Raw genomic sequence first — 22,153 nt, 5'->3', positions numbered from 1 at the left:
TTTTGATAATACATGTACACATGACAGACTTTGACAGAAAGTTTTGGGGAGTGATTGACGTTTTGTTTCAATTTGAAGACAGATGTCCAGACCATTAAGTGCTTTTAGAGCAGCAAGTCCTTGAGGCTATAACATGCAGATACGCTCACATCAAAGGAGAAACGAAATATCTCTGGCAAGGCAAAGAAAGAGCCAACGAACTAAAAAAATTTCAGAATCCATTCATATTTTCTGTATTGTTGGTTCACATTAATATTTCCCTCCCTGATTTTAAACACTCCTATCTGGATAAAATGATATTTCTTCCCTCCCTTGCTTGCTGAAGAATGCAATTTAAGATTAAAAGTGAAAAATAATTGAATGCAGTTTTATATACCTATTACCTTACAAAGAAAATCCATCAATTTATCTCTCAGGTCTTGATACACAATGTGAATGTACATACAATGAAGATTGCTGATGTTAGTTCCACATATATTTCTTCAGTGTTGGGTGGGGTCTGTATTTACATACATAGAAACACTGGATCATGGATGACAGGTATTTCCTGTTTCAATTGATCTCACTTATGACCAGCAATACTCGTACTTTATTCTATAGATGAGTATTATCTGCTGTGTACTCACATTTGAGAGGACCATGTATCTTGGAACAGATTGGGCAGTGATAGACTTCAACATCATGAGCTTGATGTTCACTTATACCGATGCAACTGCAAGAAATATAAAAGATTTCATTAAATATGATGCAGGTATAGTATATGTGTGTCTTTTTTCTCATCCCTGGCTTATACATGTACTTTCATCCAAAGTACATATTACACATCTATATCATGCACATATCAACCTAAAATTTGGACTTTTTCATCTTGAATAAAAAATGCAGAAATGTCAGATGAGGCACCTACGTGACAATAATGTTCTCCATTTTTCACTGCTGTCACTTTTTTTAGTTCATTCGCTGACTCCCTCATCCAACACACCGATAATGACATGGTTTTACTGTATGCAAAATACATTGTCAGTGTTTCTTGTATTCTTCTCTCTTACATTTGATTTTAATCCAGCAACATTTGTTTTGACAGAAGTGGTACATTTTTTTAAAAGATACATTTCAATTAAAATGATGTAAAGCATATATTAACAAAACTTCTCTACTGTAGTGATTGAAATATATTACTGGAAAAAAGAGGTTTCTTTAATGCTTAGTGTGCAAAACAAGAGAGGACTGATACAATTTTGTAAGGCTTGTTTGACAATGTGCTGATTATTTGACAAACTCAAAAACAAGGAAACTGATTCTTAATTTCAAAGCCGTGTTATTTAGGGTTTACAGTTTTCGGCTAACAAAGACTATTCATAGAGATATAACCACGGACTATTGGTGTCAATATAAGCATGAAAACAACGGCAATGAAGGCAACGTGTATGTGCCTGTATTGCCTACTGGAAAGCCTATGAATAACTGTTCAGCTTCTTTGTGATGGTGTTACGTACTTCCTGTGTAAATATCAATGGATGCCCACATACGCGCACACACAAAAGAGAATTTACGATCGAACTTAAATATGTTTGGGGACCATTTCTTCAAATACCGACTGCCTTTGGTTAAGGATTATCGAATCTGCTGATTGAGATACTTATGGATACCTTATTTTGCGATAAAATGCATTTGAAAAACGCAATCGGAAAAAATGTTTGCATTGCACTCAGTGCTACAGGATTTTGATCATAGGTGGACGCGGTTGATCTAAAGCACTGTAACATCGTCAATGGTGTTTGTCCTGTGACCAGTCCGGATATGCATCAAACGCGAGTCAACCGCGACGATTGCACTAAAATTATGGGGTATTTTTTGCGTCAATTGGTACGATCTAGAGATTCTGTGAACGATACATCGGTTTATTGTCGTGACCTTGACACACTTTACTGATATACACTTAGAGAACTTTTTTTCGCAAATCATGCAAGCGATTTGGGAAAGCTGGCGATTTTCCGACCAAAGTCTCTGTTTATGTGCATTGAAACCCATAATAAAGTATTAAACTCAATGGTTGCGTTACAGGCACGAACAAAGGGAGAGAGTTCTCATCCAAAACATTGCTGTCCGATAAAGGGAAGCCGTATGAGCTATGTGTACGGCCATTTGTGAGATGTTGGGAACAAAGTGATGTAAACCAAAATAGAGAATATCTCGATGAATAAAGGATAACAATATTTGAAACTTAAAAGACGGGTATAAGAGTTTACTAACCTTCCGTGGAACCAATCTTTACAAATATCACACTCGATCATGAAGCGTGTAACATCGTAAACTTGCCGGCAGATGCAATACACAGGAACAGACGCCATATTTGAAACGCTGCCGAAGGTCACTCGATGTCTCGCGATAGTTTACGAGATGAGATATCGATTATTTTTCTTGTTTACAAATTGTGTAATGGGTTTTTTCGAACCTTCTTCTTGGTCTATTTGCCAGAGGTCCATATATCTTTCTTTCATGATTTTGACTTTGGTGTATGTACCGGTGCATTACTGCCTGTTCTGTGCTGTTGTGTGTCTATATTTATAGCTATTGTAAATTATGAATTTTGACCTAGGGTTGTCGGATTATGGATTGGTATGATTGCGATTATTATATATACTAGAAGATTTTTGATACTGAGATGTCACATACTATCGAAACATTAAATACTTTAAAAATTGCAATATGCCCTTTTTGTTCACGAGTTTCATATGCGCACGGTCCCTCAACATTTTTGTGGAGGGACCGCGATATATGCACACAGTAAGTAGTACGTAAATTATGACGTGTAACTACATGATTTATGTACATAGCGCTGGCCCAAACCTAATTGACGTTGAGGGCGTAACGATAATAATCAAATCGAGTACGCAAACGGTGCGATGTATCCGGTAAATCATTGAAAAGTGTTCAACTTTAGCTCACACTGGACAGGAGAATCGGACATGGAGGATGTATGTACAAGGTTAGACGACTTGGTCGTCCGTTATTTCGAAACACTTGCCAAAGTCGAGGAGGAGCGAGAGCGCCTTCAGGCTCTGCTGAAAGAGGTAGGTAGGTTTTTTCACAATCCAGTCGGTCTCCGGATCATTCAAGGGCATTGTCCGCACATAACTTGTTCTTGATATTTGACTGAGCCGCGGTTGCGGCATGACATCGACAGCTGGCTTTTACCACGGTATGTGCATAACGGCACCCGTACGGTACAGGGCTATGTACCTCCGTATGTATATTCGACGAAAATCCGAGAGCTGTTTTTGCACTACCGGGATGTGCGATGCTGTACTGTCGACTTCGACAAGATATTGAGTGCATTATTTTTGTACATTCGTATGACAATTAGTCATCGTACCGTGGACCTATTTTAGGTTCTGTCCCGTGGTTCTGTTGTCATAATTCGTGTTAAAAGCGACAGACAAAAATATCATTTGATAAACCGTCAGAACACTGCTGGTCTTATTTATTGATGTACTACTACTTGTATTAAATCTTTTACAGGGTTACTTCAGATTATCCAAAGCGAGGTATTCGATGGGAAATAAGGCTGTGAGCTCACTTCAGTATGATATCAATAATATGAAAGCTCTGGCAACAGTCTTTGTAAGGTAGTAGTTTTGTTCATTGTTATATAATTATGTAAATAAACAAATGAATCTTAACTCTGGAACACTCTTTCATTATATTCGGCGTTCTCCCAGCCAATGTAAAAACTTTCCCCTTTATTAAATAAATCTGCGTTTATTTTAGCCTTTGTGTAATAGGTTGTTAATGTTTTTTTGCAATTTATTTAGTTTTATTACTTTTTGTTATGTGTTAATTTTAAGCATTGTCATTGATCACATTATTTTGGATATTGATGCTTTATAAATAAATAATTCTTATTATCATTATCAATTTTTTAAAAGTGCCAAATTTTCAAAACACCAGTAAAGCACCTGACTACAGTGACTATGGTTTGGTATGACATACAAAATACATTGATTGTACTCCGTGCGTATCAAGTTAAAAATTGAAGAAAAAGGAACAAACATACTAAGAGATGGCACATTTTGTGCTGTTGTACTTAGTTACCTGTGTTGTAGGCGTATAAAAAGAATGTCTGTATTGATCTCTATCCTCAAGTTACTTCTCCATTCTATTGTGAAAAGTTTCCCACTCACTATTTTGGACTTGAAGGAAGTAAATTATGAAAACAAAAAAATGTTTTCAAGCAGTGCCAAGAATTTTTGCTAAATGTTTATAAACTCCCCTTTTGTAATTATCTTTGCTGAACTTTCAAAAATTTTGTTTCTTCCATGCTAGACAATCACCAAGTGAGAGTGAATGCCGTTTTGAAGTGGAGAGAAAGAAACCGGCAAAAATGAAGAAATGGAAATCTTCCAGCAAAGAAATACATAGTTCTCTACCAGGTTCAATGGATAGCCCTGATAGCCCGGAGGGTATAATGTCTTTTTCATGTCTTAATCATATATGTATATTCATTCCCCAAGCATACAGTCATCTTCATGGCATGGCAAGTCACAGTCAATGCTAAAGCAGAGAGTTCTAACAATAGCATAACATAAAATTACATAAAGTACAAAGTAATAGTATCTGTTACTGTGTGTAACGTTCATGCACCTTGCAATCTTCAGACAGACTAGCTTTCCTTTTCTCCTCCACCTCATTTATATGGTCACCATTATTCTATGGTTTTAAGCAGTTTTGAAATTCCACAAATAATATTTGTCTTGGTGGTGACATTTTAAGACCAACTCAGAATGTTCTAAGGTGGTCTTAAAATGTCGTCACCAAAACGTACTCAGTTTTATCATTCATCTCCATTTAGCATTGACTTATTATAATTGTCTTTCACACTTCTCTGGAATGATGAATTTACTGGTGTGTGCATATTAATCAGTGGTCTCAGCCCTCAAACCACAGTAAATACATCAAATATTAACATGAGCCATTTTGCCAATATTAAAATACAAAGTTTTTTAACCTCATGGATTAATAGTGACCTATAGACTGGCTTGATAGTCATAATGGTGGTTGATATAGTACACAACCTCTGACCTTTTAGGTCGTGAACTTTTCACAGTTAACATTCTTTTTTATGTTGGATGTATCAGAGAGACTATTCAGAGTGAGATAGGTGAGATGTAGCGTGTCAATTTTTCAGTTGATTTCAATTTGGATACTGATGACATTGTCATTTCATTGAAGTGAGACGAAGAAAGGGCGGTGCTGATGACCAGAACAGTGATGAAATGCCATCCATACAACTCCAAGATTTAAACATCTCAGATGAAAATGATGAGAACACGGCGCCAGATCCACTCACCTGGTTTGGAGTGTTAGTCCCATCAACTCTGAGACAAGGACAGGCCAGCTTTATCCAAGGTGACTTCAATACACATGTATGAAAATAAATTCAAATGACCCTAGTCTGCCCTTTCATGATTAGTTGCTGTAATGGTGTACAGGTGTTACAAGCTGTTACAAGCCCTGCAACGGTTCTGTCTGCATTGAGCAAGCTGAGTTTGTTTTGCCTATCACAGAATCACCTTTTAATCCTTGCTTCGACGGCAGTAACACGTTACTCCTATTTACTCAAAGGTGTGTGTGATAAATTAGACAAGGGTATAAATGTTTAATTCATTTGTACTGGCAGTAGAATCCCCTACATTATACACATGAAATACATTTTAGTGTTTGAGAGTACTTGAACTGCACAAAGACATGATGTTTATTGACTAAACTCAGGATTAAGTATTATTTGATGAAACATCACTTGTCTCCAAATGAAAAAATGGGCCTTAACTATGTTGCATCTATCATTCTGTTCAGCATGTTAAGAGAAAACCATCAATTTCCCTAAAAACTGAACGTTACCTTTGTAAATTTTGTAATATGGACATGTTCCCTTATAATAATGCTTTTGTGCTTTAGCGTGTATTCTGGTGCAAATCTGGACAGGGCTTGCTAGTAATGAGAATGATTTGATAAATTATACATGCATACCATATAATATAGTTCACATGTATTTGAACAGCATGTATAGACAAGCTATCTTTACGGGGCCAGCTTCATAAGATGAGTAGGGATAATTAAATCATGCATATGGCAAACAAAACTCATTGCATTTAACCTTGAACCCCGCAGCCTCCTTTCATCTGCATGGTTTAATCCAAAACCCCTGTTACCAACAGCGAGTATGGACCGGTTTACAGGAAATTTTGGTGAACAGATTATACAGAAGTATTAAGCTTCAAAAATTCGACTTTGAAATTATGATTTCAAGTTCTATCACACGCTATGAATACTTGAAATAGACTGTTGCAAGTTTAAACTGCTGACAGCTTTTTTATAAAGTCACATTTTGAGATAAAATCGGAACCGTGACTTGGTATGATACATATATGTGCTTTCCGTGGTGTAACAACTGCATGCGTATGCTTTGTGCAACCTTGTTTGTGATAATCTGGATATAGGTAAATCCCCTCCTCCATTGAACACAACAAGTTCCATTTTTTTAATGTGTACATTTTAATTTTTCAGAGACCGTTTTTTAGGATGAACTCATCATTCCAGCATTTTGAAGTGTTTCAATTGTTGGAATATTCATTTGAGCATTTTCTCTCTTCATTACAGCTGTTGAAGTGTGCTGTACCCTGGCAAACTTGCAGAGTGATTTGGAAAAAAACAGGGTTGAATACAGAGATTTGTTAGAGAAGAAGGAGAAACTCTCGAAGCAATCAAGTCAAACTGCAGAAACTGAAGAGACAGTCACGCAATAAAAACAAAGGAATTCAGACTACCATTGTTGAGGGCATAAAATTGGTGCTGGGAAAGTATACACTTGAGTGATTCAGAATTGTATACTGTATATTATATTGAACTTTTGTAGTAATTATCAAAAAACATATAAATGTAAAGTTTGATGTCAAAGAATTATTATTTCAATGAAAGAAAATATTTTTCAAAGATACAAGAAATTATTTAATCCCAAAGAAAATTGTATGTCGTCTTCTGAAATCAAAAGTTAAATTTCCCCATAGATTTTAAGGATAGTAGCATGAGATCTTGTTCTAGCAAATGGACACACTGAAAGCAAATTGCCTTAGAAGGGGAATGCAATTTTGCGGTACCATGAAAATAGTTGTAGATCAACAAGACTTGGAAAAAAAGTCTCCTCACAGTCTGTTGGAATGATGTCAAAGTGATACCATATCAGTAGCTGCAATAATTGTAGCCTTGGTGGGCTGGACCGTGCCGCTTTGGCCACTGTCGCACGGCCCAGCCCCACCAAGGCTATAGTTATTGCAGCTACCATATCAGTATTGCTTCAATTTGTTCCGGGGGCTTGCTTTGGAAAATTTATACGATAAATGCTATGAATTGGTACTATCCAAATAATTTGAGGCAAAGCAACATGGGAGCCTGATTATTAATAGCAATATTGAATTTATTGATAGTTTAACATGTTAACAACAAGGAATTTTTTCTCTGTTGTCCAGTATTTCCAATGATTTTCTCTTTTTCATAAAAAAGTCTTGAAAAAATTAACCAGTCACTCTTAAGTTGTGTTGAGCCCAGGTGCCTATAGTTCATAAGTGCAATGATGTGTGATTTTGTCTTGAGTTGTTGTAAATGTGACCTATTGGTACTGTATTCACACACGGTGAAAAGTCCTACAAAAGACGTATTATCTTTTGTGTGTTCAGTAAGTTTATATGTATACATATTATAATGATTAAATTAGCCAAGTTATTTTTGTAGAGTTTGTATAAATAATGGCAATATTATATGTTATTGTATTTGTGAAATGATCAAACGTATTGATTTTTGAAAGAGGTGATCACAGATATTTTGTTTTGTTTCAAAAGATAATTTAAAACTCATATTGGTATTTTTTAGAACAACATGAAGCAGTGTGTCACTGTTAATATTGTTCTACGTAAGATGGATTGTCCATTTACTGAATTCTGGGCATTTTTCAGGTTTTATAAGTCTTGAAGTTTTAGTTTGTCAAAGCAGCTTTACTTTTTTAAGTGCAACTTTTTTTTCCATGGGGCAGTTTTAGAAAGTTTATTTTAGATTATTTTAAAAGAAGGATTTCATATAATGCAGTAGCTGGGTGTTCTTCCATGGAGCTTTATTCATTTTGTTAATGGTCAGGACCATAGCAAATCCAGTATCTTCTATACTATCACTGGTATTTTTAGTAAATTTATGAAAAAGTGTCTTGTAGTCTTTGGACTTCCTCTAGCTTTTGTTGGTAATATGTGTTCAGTCCATCGGGTAAAGCTTTTAATTTCTGTATATAATTTCGAAACTTCTTAATTTACTTTCGTACAAGTTGAGATGTCATGTGCCATGAAGTGTTTCAGTGTTGTTTTGAAGAATACAAGTCGAGTCAGCAATTTACACTAGTCAGCCGGATCACAAGTGGGCCAGGATGCTTGTGGAGTACTCTAGTTGCCCTGCAGTAACTTCAAAAGTAAACTGTATCTAAACTTCTGTATTTTTAAATTCAAGGCTCTCTGTTACTTGTACCGTATTTTATGTATCACTGTGACTCCTCAGCTTACTGTAACCTGATGGCTAGTGAGGGCCCCTCAGCCTGGCTCAGTCTGACTGGTCAGTGCTTCAATTTCTAATCCTCTACCCAGTTCTCAAGATAATAATTGTGTGTGATTTCCATAGTGTTTAAATACTTTTCAACATTCTGAAAGAAGTGAAGCATTCCAGAGAATTCAGTCCCTCTTGATAGTATTTAGTGCTCAGCTAGTTGGTCGCATCTACCCTTTCGGTTGCTGGTCAATTTTCTAACTGGTCAACGTTCCCTAGTTGACTTTATCTGGTATCGTTCAGAATATATCACACCAATGCCTTTGAATATGATTTACCCACTGGCTGTAAAGCATGGTATACAGTGTGATTTTTCTGTTTCAACCATTTTTCACTATGATGTGGCATATAGCTGGTGAAGAATACACTTTTGTCATGTAACCCATTCACCCACCACTAGAACACATTCCAATTGTTTTCAATATCTTGGGCAGAACTAAACGCAGGAAAACAGGGGTGACTTGATTCCTCTTTGATGGCTCACAAAGTTGAATAGAAAGTGACTAGCGCAGTGCAGGAAATGACATGTTCAACACTAGATAAAACACACATTCTTGATTGACAATTCTTTGTTGTAGCATTAACATGTGCTTTGTGCGTTGTAGAATGTGGCATTGATAATATGTAAATAAACAAAGACTTTGTGTAACAGCAAGTGTTATGGAATCTGTAAATCAGAATCATATTCTAATAAACTTTACTCCATTGAAACTTTACCTCCTGGTAACCTTTGCCGTGTGATGGAAACTTACACCAAATAGGATACAAAGGTTGAAGTCAAAAAGTCTTTCATAAAATGTCCAGGTTTGCTCAATTTACAAGGACACAGAAATTTCACATTTTCACCTCTGGAATCGGTTTCCACAGATCCCAAACTTATAATTTGGAGCAGTCCATAGGGCGGATGAATTATACCAGTCAAATACACAGTGCCTGTCAGGTATAGCAATATCATCCTCTCAATAAAGTGCTTGTGGTGAAATCTTTTTCAGTTTTTGCAAAGTGTTATTTATTTCAGTTACACAACGGAACAATTGTTAGAGCTGGGTCATCTCGGCAAAACTTTCCATCATATGGAAAGCAGTTGTGTCAAAACTTTCCTCTTAGCTGGGCAATGTAGGAAAATGCAAAGTCTGTTCATTACCCTAGCCCTGCCTACCATGCTATGTGTTCTCGGCGTTATACAGCCTCATAATGACGGGAACACACAGCACGGTACGCAGGGCTATTCATTACCCACAATAGTCACATAAAACAGATAACAATGAATACCATAGTTGGCACACACTTGCATAGAAATTTGATGAAATTTTCAGAACACTTTGGAATCTCACAGGAACTTCGCACTGCTTCACTTTTCGACCTTTCTAATCTCATAATCATGTCCATTACATCACTGTTTTTGTCTGGCATTGTTACTTTTCCTTTGCCGGGCTACCATGGACTGACAACTGCTTTCATTACATGATCTCTGCTTTCATCCAATCACCACTAAAAAAAATACCGCAATTGTACTGTGTCGCTCAAATTTGATCAGAATTGGTATATACCAGTATGGGTACCAAAGATCAACAATAAATGTTGTTTCTATCTGTTCAGTGCAGGAAATTCTACGTTGATGTTATGACAATGATTTTTGCACAGTACAACCAGAAAACAAGAATATTTAAACCAGAAAAACAAGAATGACAAAAGTAATTAAGGTCCGAAACTTTAGGTACTGGAGGTCAACTTTAGCAACATGCATAGCAGAAAGGCAGCTAGCCCCCCTTAGTTTGACCATAGACGGTCTTCCTCCCCTCTACTGTCTATGGTTTGAGCAGGTCTGTTAATATGTAACAGTTCATAAACAATGACAGGAAATGACTCAAGTCAGTGGAGTAAGCCTGTTTCAGAATTTCGCTTTTTCTTACCTCATTTGCACATTTTTGACACTGATGTGTTCATTTGAACAAATTCACATCTCAACCCCTACATCTACCTGTACACCAAATACTGAGACGGTAGCTTTGGCGGTATGGGAGCCTTTGTGTGTGACGGACATACATCCGCACATACCCACAAATATACAGACACAGACGCCACTCAGACTCATCATATAAGCTCTTTTTGGTATTTATATATAAAACCAAATATGAGCTACAAGCCACTTAATAAGACATGGTGTATATGTTCTAGTCACCAAAGGCTGAGGATATGGTTATCTAGGATCTCTCTGGCATGTCTGTATCTATCCCATCCTCACAAACTGAAAGCAGAGGCCGAGCTGTATTTACATGTTAGTTTACAGAACAAATGCCTAACATGTCTCATCTCAGTTGCTTTCAATGCTGTGGTTGGATCTGTATGCAGGGAAATTGACTGCAATAGAAAATTGTGCCAGCTGTGCTAATTGATGTGCCCCATGAACTCACGAAAGTCCTCTAAAATGGGGCATTTAATGGTATGGGGCTGACATAGTATTTCATAAAATTCCAACATCAACAGAGACAATCCAGACACATTGAAATTTTGAGAGTGCAGTAACAAGTAATGGGTGAGACCATTTTGACCCAGTATTTCATCTTTAAATGGTCTGCACACAATAAAAATCTCTTCAACTTGTCATATTTGTTGTCCTGTCTCCAAGCATAAAAGAAATGATCCCCACACAGAGAATGGTATGTAACTGTTTTTATTAAAATATCCTGAATGGGGAAATGATGTACAGAAGACTCAAGATGTGAATTCGTCACACGAAAGTTCAAAAAATTTAAACAGCCGCAGTCAGCTTTTGTTGTCTTTGCTAGACGCAAAACTTACACAGGAAAAATTACATACGGAGTTATTCATGTCAAAGAAAAGAATGAAAATTAATACCATGAATAGGTTGAGACTTACAGGGGAAAAAAACTGACTGAAAACCTGACACACAAATGCAAAGCTTTGGACAGCAAGTTTTGCATTGTTGCCAGAATTTCACAGTATGTATAAGGCTGTGATTCAGACAACATAAAAAATAATAAGTGACTTACAAAAGTATGAAATATAAACGGTTTGTACTATAAAAAGAAATTCATGATATAAAAAGGATTAAATAAGGTCCAAACAATGTAAAAAAGTGTATTCAACTGTCTAGTTGTGATGACATGTACAACTATCTCATCGCAGTCGATAACATTAAAAAGCCACTAAAGATTTCTCCTAGCTACCTCAAATATAAAGCTATAAATATATATGCAAAATACCAGATGTAAGATTTTATTTTAATTATGTTATAAAACGCCACAAAAAGGGTAAGATAATAATTGAAATCCCTGATTAAAAAGAAGATATACAAAATTTAGTCTGCTCTTCCTCAAAAGGTTGATTTTTTGTCATTTGTGAATTGTTGATATGCACCACTATTTCAGACTCAAAATGGCAAAATCTGCCAGCATTAAGACTTGGAGGTTCTACATGGTAAGATAAAAATTTGAAAACAATCACAATCTCAATCAAGATTTGTGTCGTCAAGTGAGCTGATGCACACTGCACGATACTTTGGCATGGTTCACAGTTTTGATAAATTAAGAGCATTTCAATTCACGAAAAAATATCTCAGTATGTGCTGAGCCCATCCTTGAAAAAGAATTAAAGAAAGTCAGTGTTGCGGCCATGTTTGTGTACAAACAGTTGGAGGGATATTAGGAGGCAAGCCTGCTTGTATTATGAAATCCCATTTCATGTAACCTGACAGAAATGTACATGGAAGTCATACTGCCCCTGGGCACTACTACCGGTAATCTGCCCTTCCATAGAACAAGTCAAATGACCATACCAAAATTTGAGGTGTTAAAGCCAAGATACCTCTGTGTCAGTCTAGTCACTTCTCTACTTTTGTAGAATATTATCAATATTTTGATCAACTAAGATGGGTAAATCTCAAATGAACACTACAACTACGCCAAACATCAAAGGATTTTTCGGACTGAATTCTGGCAAGGCAGCACAAGATGCACACTGAAGAGCCTGTAGCTGTAAATCTTGATGATTTTTTTACTATGTTTTTTAATGCCAATTGCAAGTTCTTGTTCTACCTCTCAAAGCGTGTTGAAACACTATTTAGCCTGTCAACAAGTCATCAATATATGTAAAATGCAGTTATTGCTTACATTCAAACTCTAGTCCCGACCAGAATTCTCCTATCAACAATAACAATAACAATGTAGTCTGTACATGAACAGACGGAGTTGACAAGCTCAATACTGTGTGTTTCAACATTCTGGGGAATAGAACAAGAGACATCAAAAAACAAATTCACTGCAAAAATCATCAAAAGTTACAGTTACTGGCCCTTTAAACAATGGCTTCTGTTGAGAGACTTAGATACGTGAAGCATTGATACAGTCGGCAAAGGATTGAGAAAACAACTTCTGAAAAGCAAATTCAAAGATCAATACAACTGAAACAGCCATCATTTCGACGATAAAATATGTGGAGGTGAACCAATAAAAAGTTTATACATATTAGCTTACACAATACTCCAAAATCTTCCATTATGATAACTTAGTAAACGTAACATATTTGTGTATTTTTATATAGCATATTTTAATATAAGACCTTATTTACTTACGGAAGACTTGTTCGTAGTTTCAGCAATTGCTTACTATATTACATTACCTATCTTAACATTTCAGATTTAATACATGATCATCTTTGTTAGCAGAGTTCATCAGTTAGGAGGTGGCATGGTAAAAACAGGCTGGATAATAATGCAGGGGACAATTCGCTCTAGTTCTTCTATCAATTATTTCACGTGAGTTGACATATTATAAATGCACTCAACCTTGGCCTTGAGGTGTATTAACTTTAACATAGCTATCAGTTGTTAGATAAAAATTAAAAACAAATGGGGAAAAAACTCACAACTAAAGAATCACTAAACTAAAGCATGATCACGGTACAACAACAAAAAGACAATAGCTCTTTCTCATTTAAATACATTATCATATGCTCACTTGCAGACCTACACTAGTTTCAATCTTTTGATATTTTCAACTGATGGACTAAATTAAAATTACATAGCAAGATTGTATTTGGCATTTCTCAATCCTTCCCTGTACTCTCTCCCCTAATGATCACATCACAGATATCAAACACCTCAAGTATTCAAAGGTGCTTGACTGGCATATGGGGGAGGGGTATAGAGCAACACACAGATGTATATATCATAGCAAGGAATGCTAACGCAGTGTAGCTGCTTGGAGAATGTGCATGTAAGACTAAAGAGGGTTGAGCTGTGCTTGGAGTGAGCTATGAGTGTGTTGACGTGAGCTAATGGTAAGCTGGGGTATGCTAGGGTGAACGATGGGTATGCTTCGGTGAACAAGTAGTGAGTTATGGGTATGGTGAGCTGTGGGTATGAAGGGGTGAGCTACAAGGCATGGTGTGGGTGAGTCAATGGTATGCATGGCCTGCCTAAGTCATACTAGGTCTGTTGACTTTGATCAAATTCAAAATACAGTTACAGCTTATATTTGCTACTCTTTTTTAAATTATCCAATTAGTTAGAAACTGAAGATAAAAAATCAAAACCATCATGTTGAATTTTGATGAAGAAAGCCTTTTGCACTGAAACATGCATCATTTACGCAGTCTTATTGAAAACACAGAGACTGTTCAGAAAGCAGACAAGCAAGTCAGGCTAGTCCAAGATCTTTGAGAGTAATAATTCTGAACCTTTCTACGCTGTCAAACGTGAAAATGTGCACTGTTTTCCTTGCTACAATAGATACGGATAAACCATCTGAAAATTGATTTGTTTTACTTTTGGAGCACCTAGAGTTTGATGAAAACATTGTCACTTGATGTCTATGAAATCGGCTGGCATGTTCTGTAGAATTGGGCTCGTGCTTCTATGGCGGCAAGAAGTCCTGCCATTTCTTCATTGAGAGCTGCTAACTCATCTGCAAGGCCGTTGAGTTTACCCTCATTGCCGTCGTAGTCATCTTGAAGGTCTGAAAAAACCACAAGATTTGCAAGATTAAGAGTTAAAGCAAGGAACAGCGCACTTGCAATGAAACATCTTTCCCACTACAATTACTCACAAAATTCTTTTGATATAGCTCTCTTTAATCGATAAAAATTATCAATTTATACATACACTGTTACAATGTCAATATACACCGGTAATCATAAAGTGAGTTCGGTCACTGAGTTGTGTTTTGGGGTTCTTTCAACACAGATGAATTTTTGTATTCTTCCCCCAACATCCCTGAAAGTGGAATAATGAGCGCACAACATAAATTTAGGGCATTGGACGCATTTCTCATGACTGAAATCTACATTTTAGAAAATAAAAAGGAACAGCCATCAAGCCAATGAAGTGGTGACTTCAAACAAGCACTGTTGCACATTCCAAGCTGGAAGTATAGTCATCTACATTTCTCTCTTTCCTGAAAACATTTCTCTCTTTCCCGAAATGTCCAGTTTTGTTCTGTTGACATTGAACTTTGCCATATGCAACTACTAAGATTAGTAACATAATCTGATGGTAATACAAGCGAAACATCGCATCACACCATCAATCACAGCTGACAGTAAACCAACTCTTTCTTCACTCTAGAATGTTGTTTGCGACTTCAAATTTTACCTTCAAGTTCTTTAAGTTTTCCCTTTGTTTCCTCTTCAAGTTTTGTGGCATCATCCTTGAGTTTCTCAGCTCTCTCCAAGGCGCCTTGACTTGCCTGTACTCGGTCATCCACCTGCTGTGTGGCATCAATGTACTTGTCTTGAAGATCATCAGCATCCTAGGTGGGCCACAAAGAAAGCCATGGTTACACATTGCGAATAAACACACTGAAGAGCATACAGCAAGTCGCTTGTTGAGGTGGAATGCGCAACAGGGATAGATATCCAGACTCTCACACTTTTACAATACTTGCTTGGTTTACCACTCACTGGGGCTCATTTTGATGCTCATGAAAGAAAGTTTTCACCACTTTAATTTTCTAAAAATCAAAAATTTTATTTTCCCATAGAGTTACACAGGTATAGCGGCAATTTTGAATATTCCAAATGTGGGTAAAATTGATTAATTTGTTTCTCAAGTACCAAAGTTTGCATTGTGACACTTGAGTTTTATTTTTTTATTTCAAAAAGTAATGATTTAAAGCTTCCTTATACCAAAAGACAGAGCAAAAGTCAAAAGGCAGCCAACTTTAAGAAGTGTACTAAAACTGAACTTCTCACATCCATTGTCACTATAACATAGCTCCGTTTTGTCAACTTCCACCAGTTTTGTAAACCTTGTATTTTGTGATTTAAAATAATCCATTCCATTTGACTAGATCAGCAAATGTGTGGCAAAGCTTGTAGTGGTTTATTCTGCACCAACCTGTTCGGCCTTATCAGCAAGATCGTCAGCTTGCTCGGCTGCAGTAGCTGCACTTTCAATATTCAGTGCGTTGTCAGTGAAATCCTTCTTAATCTTGTCCAGCTGATCGTCCATGCCGTTTACTTTCTCCAGGGAATCTCTGGCCTTGTCCAGTGCAGCTATGGTCTCAGATTCAATCTGCCAATGAAAACACGGATGCCCATCAGGAAAAGACCACAAGATTTACGAACTAATCAAACAGTTACGGTACTGTTCAGAATTTGATGCTTCGTGAATAATGAAACACCACTGAACCACTTTGAGGTAATGGCAATCTGTCTCTTGCTCCTTTATTCTAATTTCCCTTTCAAAAAGGTAACACTTTGCTCTAAAACTAAACATGATGCCACAATTCACAGTCCACATGCAGTAAATCAATGATACTAATTGCAACGACTGGAAGATTGCATTTCTTTACAGTGATGTGTTATTTAAAATAAAATCACAGAGAATTTGACTTTGTCACTGTCAACTGAGCACACACAGTAAAGTCAGTGAGACAATACGTAACTGTCAATGAAACAGAGCACCAAATAATCCCCATACTTGATGAAGAGAGCAAAGAATGTTGACTTCGATATCTTTAGTAAAGTTTGTTGAGCAATATCATCTCTGTAATCTTTGTGGTGACTTTGGTTGCAAAATCAGATTAACATTATAAGGCTAAACATAGCCATCACAGTACAGAATGGCTGTCCACACAGTAAAGAGAAACAGTGGAGGGGTGCATGTATAAAACCAACAGAGCTGCATGCTTTTTGACTAACATGGTTATTGGACAATTGACCAGAATCAACTCGCTTTGTAATGTTTTCACATCCCTGATTTACCCGTGTGTTTGTCTTTCTTACCTTCACTTGCTTTTAATTTGTAATGTCTAATTGAATATTTTTGTTTTAAACAGTCATCTTTTTTGTGAATGATGTACAGTGTGTGTCCTTGCCGCAATGCTACTTGCAATCATTAGGATGATTTAGGATGATGAAAATTTATTGATTGATTGTTACAGGCAGCCACTAACTATAGACAACAGACAAGTTAAGACATGTCTTCGATGTCCCTCAAGATGGCAAACACATAATATCTGTGCCTTCCTGATCTATTGGTACACTTCATCCGACGGTAATTCATATCCAACAGAGTGAAAGTGGTCTAGAACTGTGAAATGAGATTCATAAGCTGTTCTGGAGCAAGACTGTTGTTTGTTATCTTACTTGTAGCAGTGCTTCCTCGGCAATCTTGATGTCCTCTTCAGCTTTGTCGATGGCATCATCTGCCTCCTTCTGTGCTCTGTCTGCCTCATCCAGTGCATCAATTACATTGCGTGCTTTATCCCTCACATCATCTGCATATTCCCTGACAAGGTGTTGACAAATATTCAGGTGGTAAATGGAATGGACATACAGTTGCACAAGTTATGAATGCAGTGTGTGAGGATGAAACACTAACTCTGTCACTGTAAGTACAAAAGGCGCCCATAGACACTGACTGAAAAAGCTCACATAGAGGTCTAGCATAAAAATACTTGATGTTAGGTAGACATATTACAGAGCTGCAATAATCCAGTAAGTCCTCAGAGCTCCACATGACGTACCATAATTCACTCACCACCATGGTTTGACCCACATCGATCGTTATTGAATATGGTAATTGTGGACTGTTTAATAGGGAATTGGGATGGACAGGTTAATGCAAGTGTCTGCTTTGACAAATCAAATATTTTCATGAAACTTGTATTATGCAGAGAACTAATGTTAATGTTAACTGTACTTTGCAATTCAAAATTTAAAGACTTTAAGTTTTGTTCAAATTTTCCTGAAGTAAACTTTCAACTATCCTCCTTAAAAATTAATAGTACAAGTCGTGGATGACAAAGCAAACTCAAGAAACAAATTACCCAATATCTACAGAAATTTGAAATTCAAAATGGTTGCCATCCCTGCATTTATATCTAAAAATAAAATTCCTGATTTTCACAAAATGAAGCTTGTGAAAATTTTATTTATTCCATAAGCTTTAAAATGAGCCGTCAAAGTGGGTAGGCCAAAAGAATATTGTAAAAGTTTGAGAGAGAGTCCAATTAGCTGTCCCAAGGGCGCAATCTTCCTTAAGAAATTTCTGGTAATTCTGAAATTGATGTGAAAGGGTCAGATATTTTGTGTTTCAGAGGGCATACTGTCTTGCATACTGTCTTGCACATTGAGACTTGCAGCTGCCTGTCTCACTGAGATTGTTGATTTGATCGTTGTTTCAAATCTGAAACTTACTTGGCCTTTTCTGCATCTTCTTTCAGTTGCTTAGCTCTGTCTAGATCATCTCTGGTTTCATCCAAGATGGCATCGATATTATCAAGATTCTGAATAGTTTCATTTATTTCTTTGGCAAGGTCTACGACAAAAAAGAACGAATGAATGGTGTGAAAAAATTTGTCAACACCCATAATTTTAATTACATCCTCTTTCTCTGAAATAACACCGTATCCTTCAAGAATATCTCTAAAAAACATGCTCCAAATTCATCTTGAGAGGCTGATTTTAAATCTACTCATACACATATTACTGGGATCACAGCTGTTGGTACAATATGATTTCAGCACACTACAGATGGGCCTATGTCAGACATGGTACATCAGCATTTGTTTCTTCTGAAAATACTGGTAATTCACTTCTACAAATATCACTTTTGAAAATGTATGTTTTGCGTAAGTAAATGGGTAGAGTATTCTTAAAACAACAGTATTTCTTCTTACTGAGGATGAGAACACAACACCACATTTTCGTATCTCCATCAGTATTCAGTGTATATGTAAAATGTGGAAGTGTGCTTTCAAGGAAAAGATAATTTCAGACTTATTCTTTTATTGACATGATGATATCATCAATTGATAGGACCACACAAAGACTATTTACCCCTGATTTCATCTGGAGTCAGTGAGATACTCATGGCCAACACTCTCTCAGCGATACGTCTGATGTCAGCAGGTTTGGCGCCCTCAGAGTGCAGGAAGTCGGTGATAGAATCCAACAAATCGGTGAGGTTGGTCTGAGCGCCTTCAGTTTCTGTTTTAGCAGTCAGAGCCATGTCGTAGGCCATCTGTGCCAAGTCTTTAGCTGTCTCTGCTTCTTCTTCAGCAATTTGCACCTGTTATGACATGAAATCTACGTTACTAATTTCATCGGTACATTGGAAACAGTCATAGTCTTTTTTTTCTTTCTGTATGTCTTAACTTGTCACTCAGAACTGGTTCATTGGTATAATGGCTTTATATACTATTTTATTCTCAAATAATGCGCAAGATTCTTTGTGTTCTCCATGTTCCTGAGATACATCCTGTGCTTTGTAATTGATGGACAAAACCTGATAGATATAAACAGTCTCATATACAGAAAGCATCAATCAAATGTACACGTGTACTCCTCAGACATTACGTAATGGATACGTAATCTGCATTTCCACGTCCCCTTTCATTAAGTTTTTCGCTCACCTCATCTAAATATTCATCAGCTTTCTGCTCTTTGTCTCTCAGCTTCTGATCTGCTTCATTGGCTCTGTTGAGGGCTTGGTCAGCTTTGGGAACAGCGCCATCGCAGCCCAAACCACCACACACTCCACAGCCGGCACCTCCACAGTTACCACACGAGTCACCAGGAGAACCACACACCTAACACGTGGACAATTACATTTCATAATCAATAAACATCATCTCTTGGACTGAATGTCAAGTCCTGACAGATGATGAAAAAATGACGCACTTGATTAGCAAACCAGAGCAAAGTTCTCAAAACATATTAACTACTGACTTTGTCAACTACTATGGAATCAGTGAAATTGGCATGGACTTACCATTTCATTGACACCAGTCAGCTTGGCTTCAAGACCAGCCAGATCATTATCAATATTATTCAGCGCATCTTGATTGTCCTGGTGTTTATCATCCACATCATCTCGCTTGTTCTTCAGTAACTTGTCAACCTGTTTCCGGACATCTTCCGACTCTTCCAGTATCGGTGGAGTGTCGTCCACTCTGTCCTGAGCAGCCTTGGATTTGTTCTGGCTCTCCTGAATACTTCTGAAAGCCACTGCAAGGAACAAAAGCAAGCAACTTGTTACTTACATTTGAAGGTAGATACTGGTTACACCTATTAAAATTTGACAGTAACGTTCTGGTCCCCTCATTGTAGAATATGTCGGAGCTGCACCCAACCTTTTGTGTGATACTTACTGTGATATTAAAACAGCACTCCCTCTTTCAAGGTCAAGTCATTTATATTGCTCCAGAGTTAGTCAGAGTTACCATGTTTGTAGAATGTCAGCATAACAACTATGTAATTTATCATGTTGTGTACTACTTCAGTGAATATAGTGAGGTAAGATGCATGGCTCCAATCGCATGTTGAAAATATGCACTTTATTCAGAAAACCAAATTTTTCTCAAATTTGCGTATATAGAATTTGTATCAAAGGGTTGTCCTACACAGACTATCTCTGACTGTGGGCTAGGGAACCATCGCATTCAAGTGAAACACCTGTGTGTTGCTCATTGTAAACCATCAATTCACATGCAAGTAAGCATACTATTCTGAAGAAGTTGTCTCTTTACTTTTTTTAAGTGCTGATTTTCAGCTCTTAGGCAAGTCCGAGCTATCACTTTGGATAGGTATTGCCCTTGACAGTGGGCAAAATTGATACAAAGTTACCATACAGCTACATATCTAGCCAATCAGAGAATAGCTACCTTCCACATCAGACCAGCTAATCTCAGTGACATTCTTTTCCAGTTCCTCAGCTTGATCAACCAGCTTGTTGGCAGCATCTTCCAATCTGTCTAATTCATCGTTGGCATCCAAAACCCTGTCATTGACATCCTTTACATCATCATCAATCATATCTAATCTCTTCTCAAATCCAGTCAGGTCATTCCTGCAAAAATTGTTTTAAAAATAAAAATATTAACAGAGATGAAATACAGAAACACTTCATGAGTGTAATAAGTTCCTATCTGTAACTTGGAAGACAATATCGGTAATTGATCTGCACAAATAATTCAAAAATATACAAAATGCAGAAATATCAATCAATATTTATCAATAAATATTCATAGTTATGGCAAGCAGAAAGGGCTCCATAGTACCTAATGTACAATATCAATTTTCTTTTGTAGTCTTTTCACTCTTTGAGAAAACAAACATTACTTACTAAATGTTGTTCTGAATTCACTTGACATTCTTCCAAGATTTTCAACACATCTTACAGTGTAATATGTGGCATGCTAAGAACACTGAATGATTTTAAAAATTCCCCATCAAGTTCATGACTACTACAGAGTTCACGTTTACGCAAAAAACGTGCGTATTTACGCTTGAAATTGACTGTCTACGCATTTTTTCATTGTTATGCGTTTTCTATACGCAAAGGATAACAGTAAAATGTTTCCAAAAGCACTCCCCGCAACTGAGCTTAGGCGACAACTAGACGAGATGAGTGCAGCTTGACCTTAAATTTGTTGCAACATTTCTGTCAATCACTCATTTTGTGTGGAAAGTTTCGGATTCTCTGGGCATGGTCTGAAAAATCGGCATCGTAGTTCAAAGGCACGTTATCATGTCAGCTGTGCCTATGACATACGTTGTTAATTTTCAGGCGAGGGATAGTTTCTTAAACTTATTTGTGAGTGATTGACAGAAATGTTGCAACAAATTAAATGCCAACTGTACACGACCACGCGGAATTTGATGTACTGAGTGTGGAAGGCCGCCAATAGGTTAATTTCGATTTGACCGTGCCAGGAGATTTTCATCCCTACAGCTCGTCAGAATCCTGATAAATTTTGAACACTGCCAGACACGCCAGGAGCCATGCCATAACTCTAACTTTTGGGTTGCCCGATGTGTTTTGACGGTCGCATGTATACCATTCGCTGTTACGTTTCAACATGTTTGAAACACAGCCCAGTTGTTCAAGTTGTTCGTTAAACTGTTTTCATTAAATAATCTTACCTCGTACAATTCGAATATATAGGTTTATAGAACGGCACATCGTATTTTGCAGTCAGTTTTTTCATCAACAGAGTGCGGAAGTGAATTTACGCACGCAAATAAATACAGCCATTACGCAATT

At 37.0% G+C, this 22,153-nt stretch overlaps 3 protein-coding genes across 4 annotated transcripts in view; 1 reads left to right on the top strand and 2 right to left on the bottom strand.

Annotated features, from left to right (window-relative positions):
• The window catches only part of LOC139135630 (histone lysine demethylase PHF8-like), a 35,682-nt gene extending 33,270 nt beyond the window's left edge, over window positions 1–2,412 (bottom strand). The window contains exons 1-2 of one of the 2 annotated variants that reach the window (XM_070703123.1): window positions 2,254–2,412; window positions 627–712 (exon numbers count right to left, since the gene is read on the bottom strand). In XM_070703123.1, the coding sequence (XP_070559224.1) occupies window positions 627–712; window positions 2,254–2,351 (184 nt within the window). In that variant the 5' untranslated portion in view covers window positions 2,352–2,412. The remainder of the gene's footprint in view (window positions 1–626; window positions 713–2,253) is intronic. The other variant, XM_070703124.1, reaches the window with a different exon arrangement.
• A 449-nt stretch (window positions 2,413–2,861) lies between these two features.
• On the top strand, window positions 2,862–9,289 carry LOC139135631 (coiled-coil domain-containing protein 115-like). The gene is made up of 5 exons (XM_070703125.1): window positions 2,862–3,074; window positions 3,523–3,629; window positions 4,327–4,463; window positions 5,233–5,409; window positions 6,661–9,289. The coding sequence occupies exons 1-5, from the start codon at window positions 2,970–2,972 to the stop codon at window positions 6,804–6,806; spliced, it is 672 nt and encodes a 223-aa protein (XP_070559226.1). The 5' UTR covers window positions 2,862–2,969; the 3' UTR covers window positions 6,807–9,289.
• Window positions 9,290–11,298: 2,009 nt separating this feature from the next.
• LOC139135629 (laminin subunit beta-1-like) overlaps window positions 11,299–22,153 on the bottom strand; it is a 74,543-nt gene continuing 63,688 nt past the window's right edge. The window contains exons 22-30 of the mRNA XM_070703122.1: window positions 20,772–20,956; window positions 19,880–20,115; window positions 19,521–19,697; window positions 18,946–19,177; window positions 18,304–18,424; window positions 17,251–17,392; window positions 15,998–16,174; window positions 15,254–15,410; window positions 11,299–14,618 (exon numbers count right to left, since the gene is read on the bottom strand). Of these exons, the coding sequence (XP_070559223.1) occupies window positions 14,473–14,618; window positions 15,254–15,410; window positions 15,998–16,174; window positions 17,251–17,392; window positions 18,304–18,424; window positions 18,946–19,177; window positions 19,521–19,697; window positions 19,880–20,115; window positions 20,772–20,956 (1,573 nt within the window). The 3' untranslated portion in view covers window positions 11,299–14,472. The remainder of the gene's footprint in view (window positions 14,619–15,253; window positions 15,411–15,997; window positions 16,175–17,250; window positions 17,393–18,303; window positions 18,425–18,945; window positions 19,178–19,520; window positions 19,698–19,879; window positions 20,116–20,771; window positions 20,957–22,153) is intronic.

The sequence above is a fragment of the Ptychodera flava genome, chromosome 6 (genome assembly GCF_041260155.1).
Source record: "Ptychodera flava strain L36383 chromosome 6, AS_Pfla_20210202, whole genome shotgun sequence".
Classification (NCBI taxonomy): Eukaryota; Metazoa; Hemichordata; class Enteropneusta; family Ptychoderidae; genus Ptychodera; species Ptychodera flava.
The sequence above is the reverse complement of the archived record's forward strand: the minus strand, read 5'-3'. Positions and strand labels throughout refer to the sequence as shown.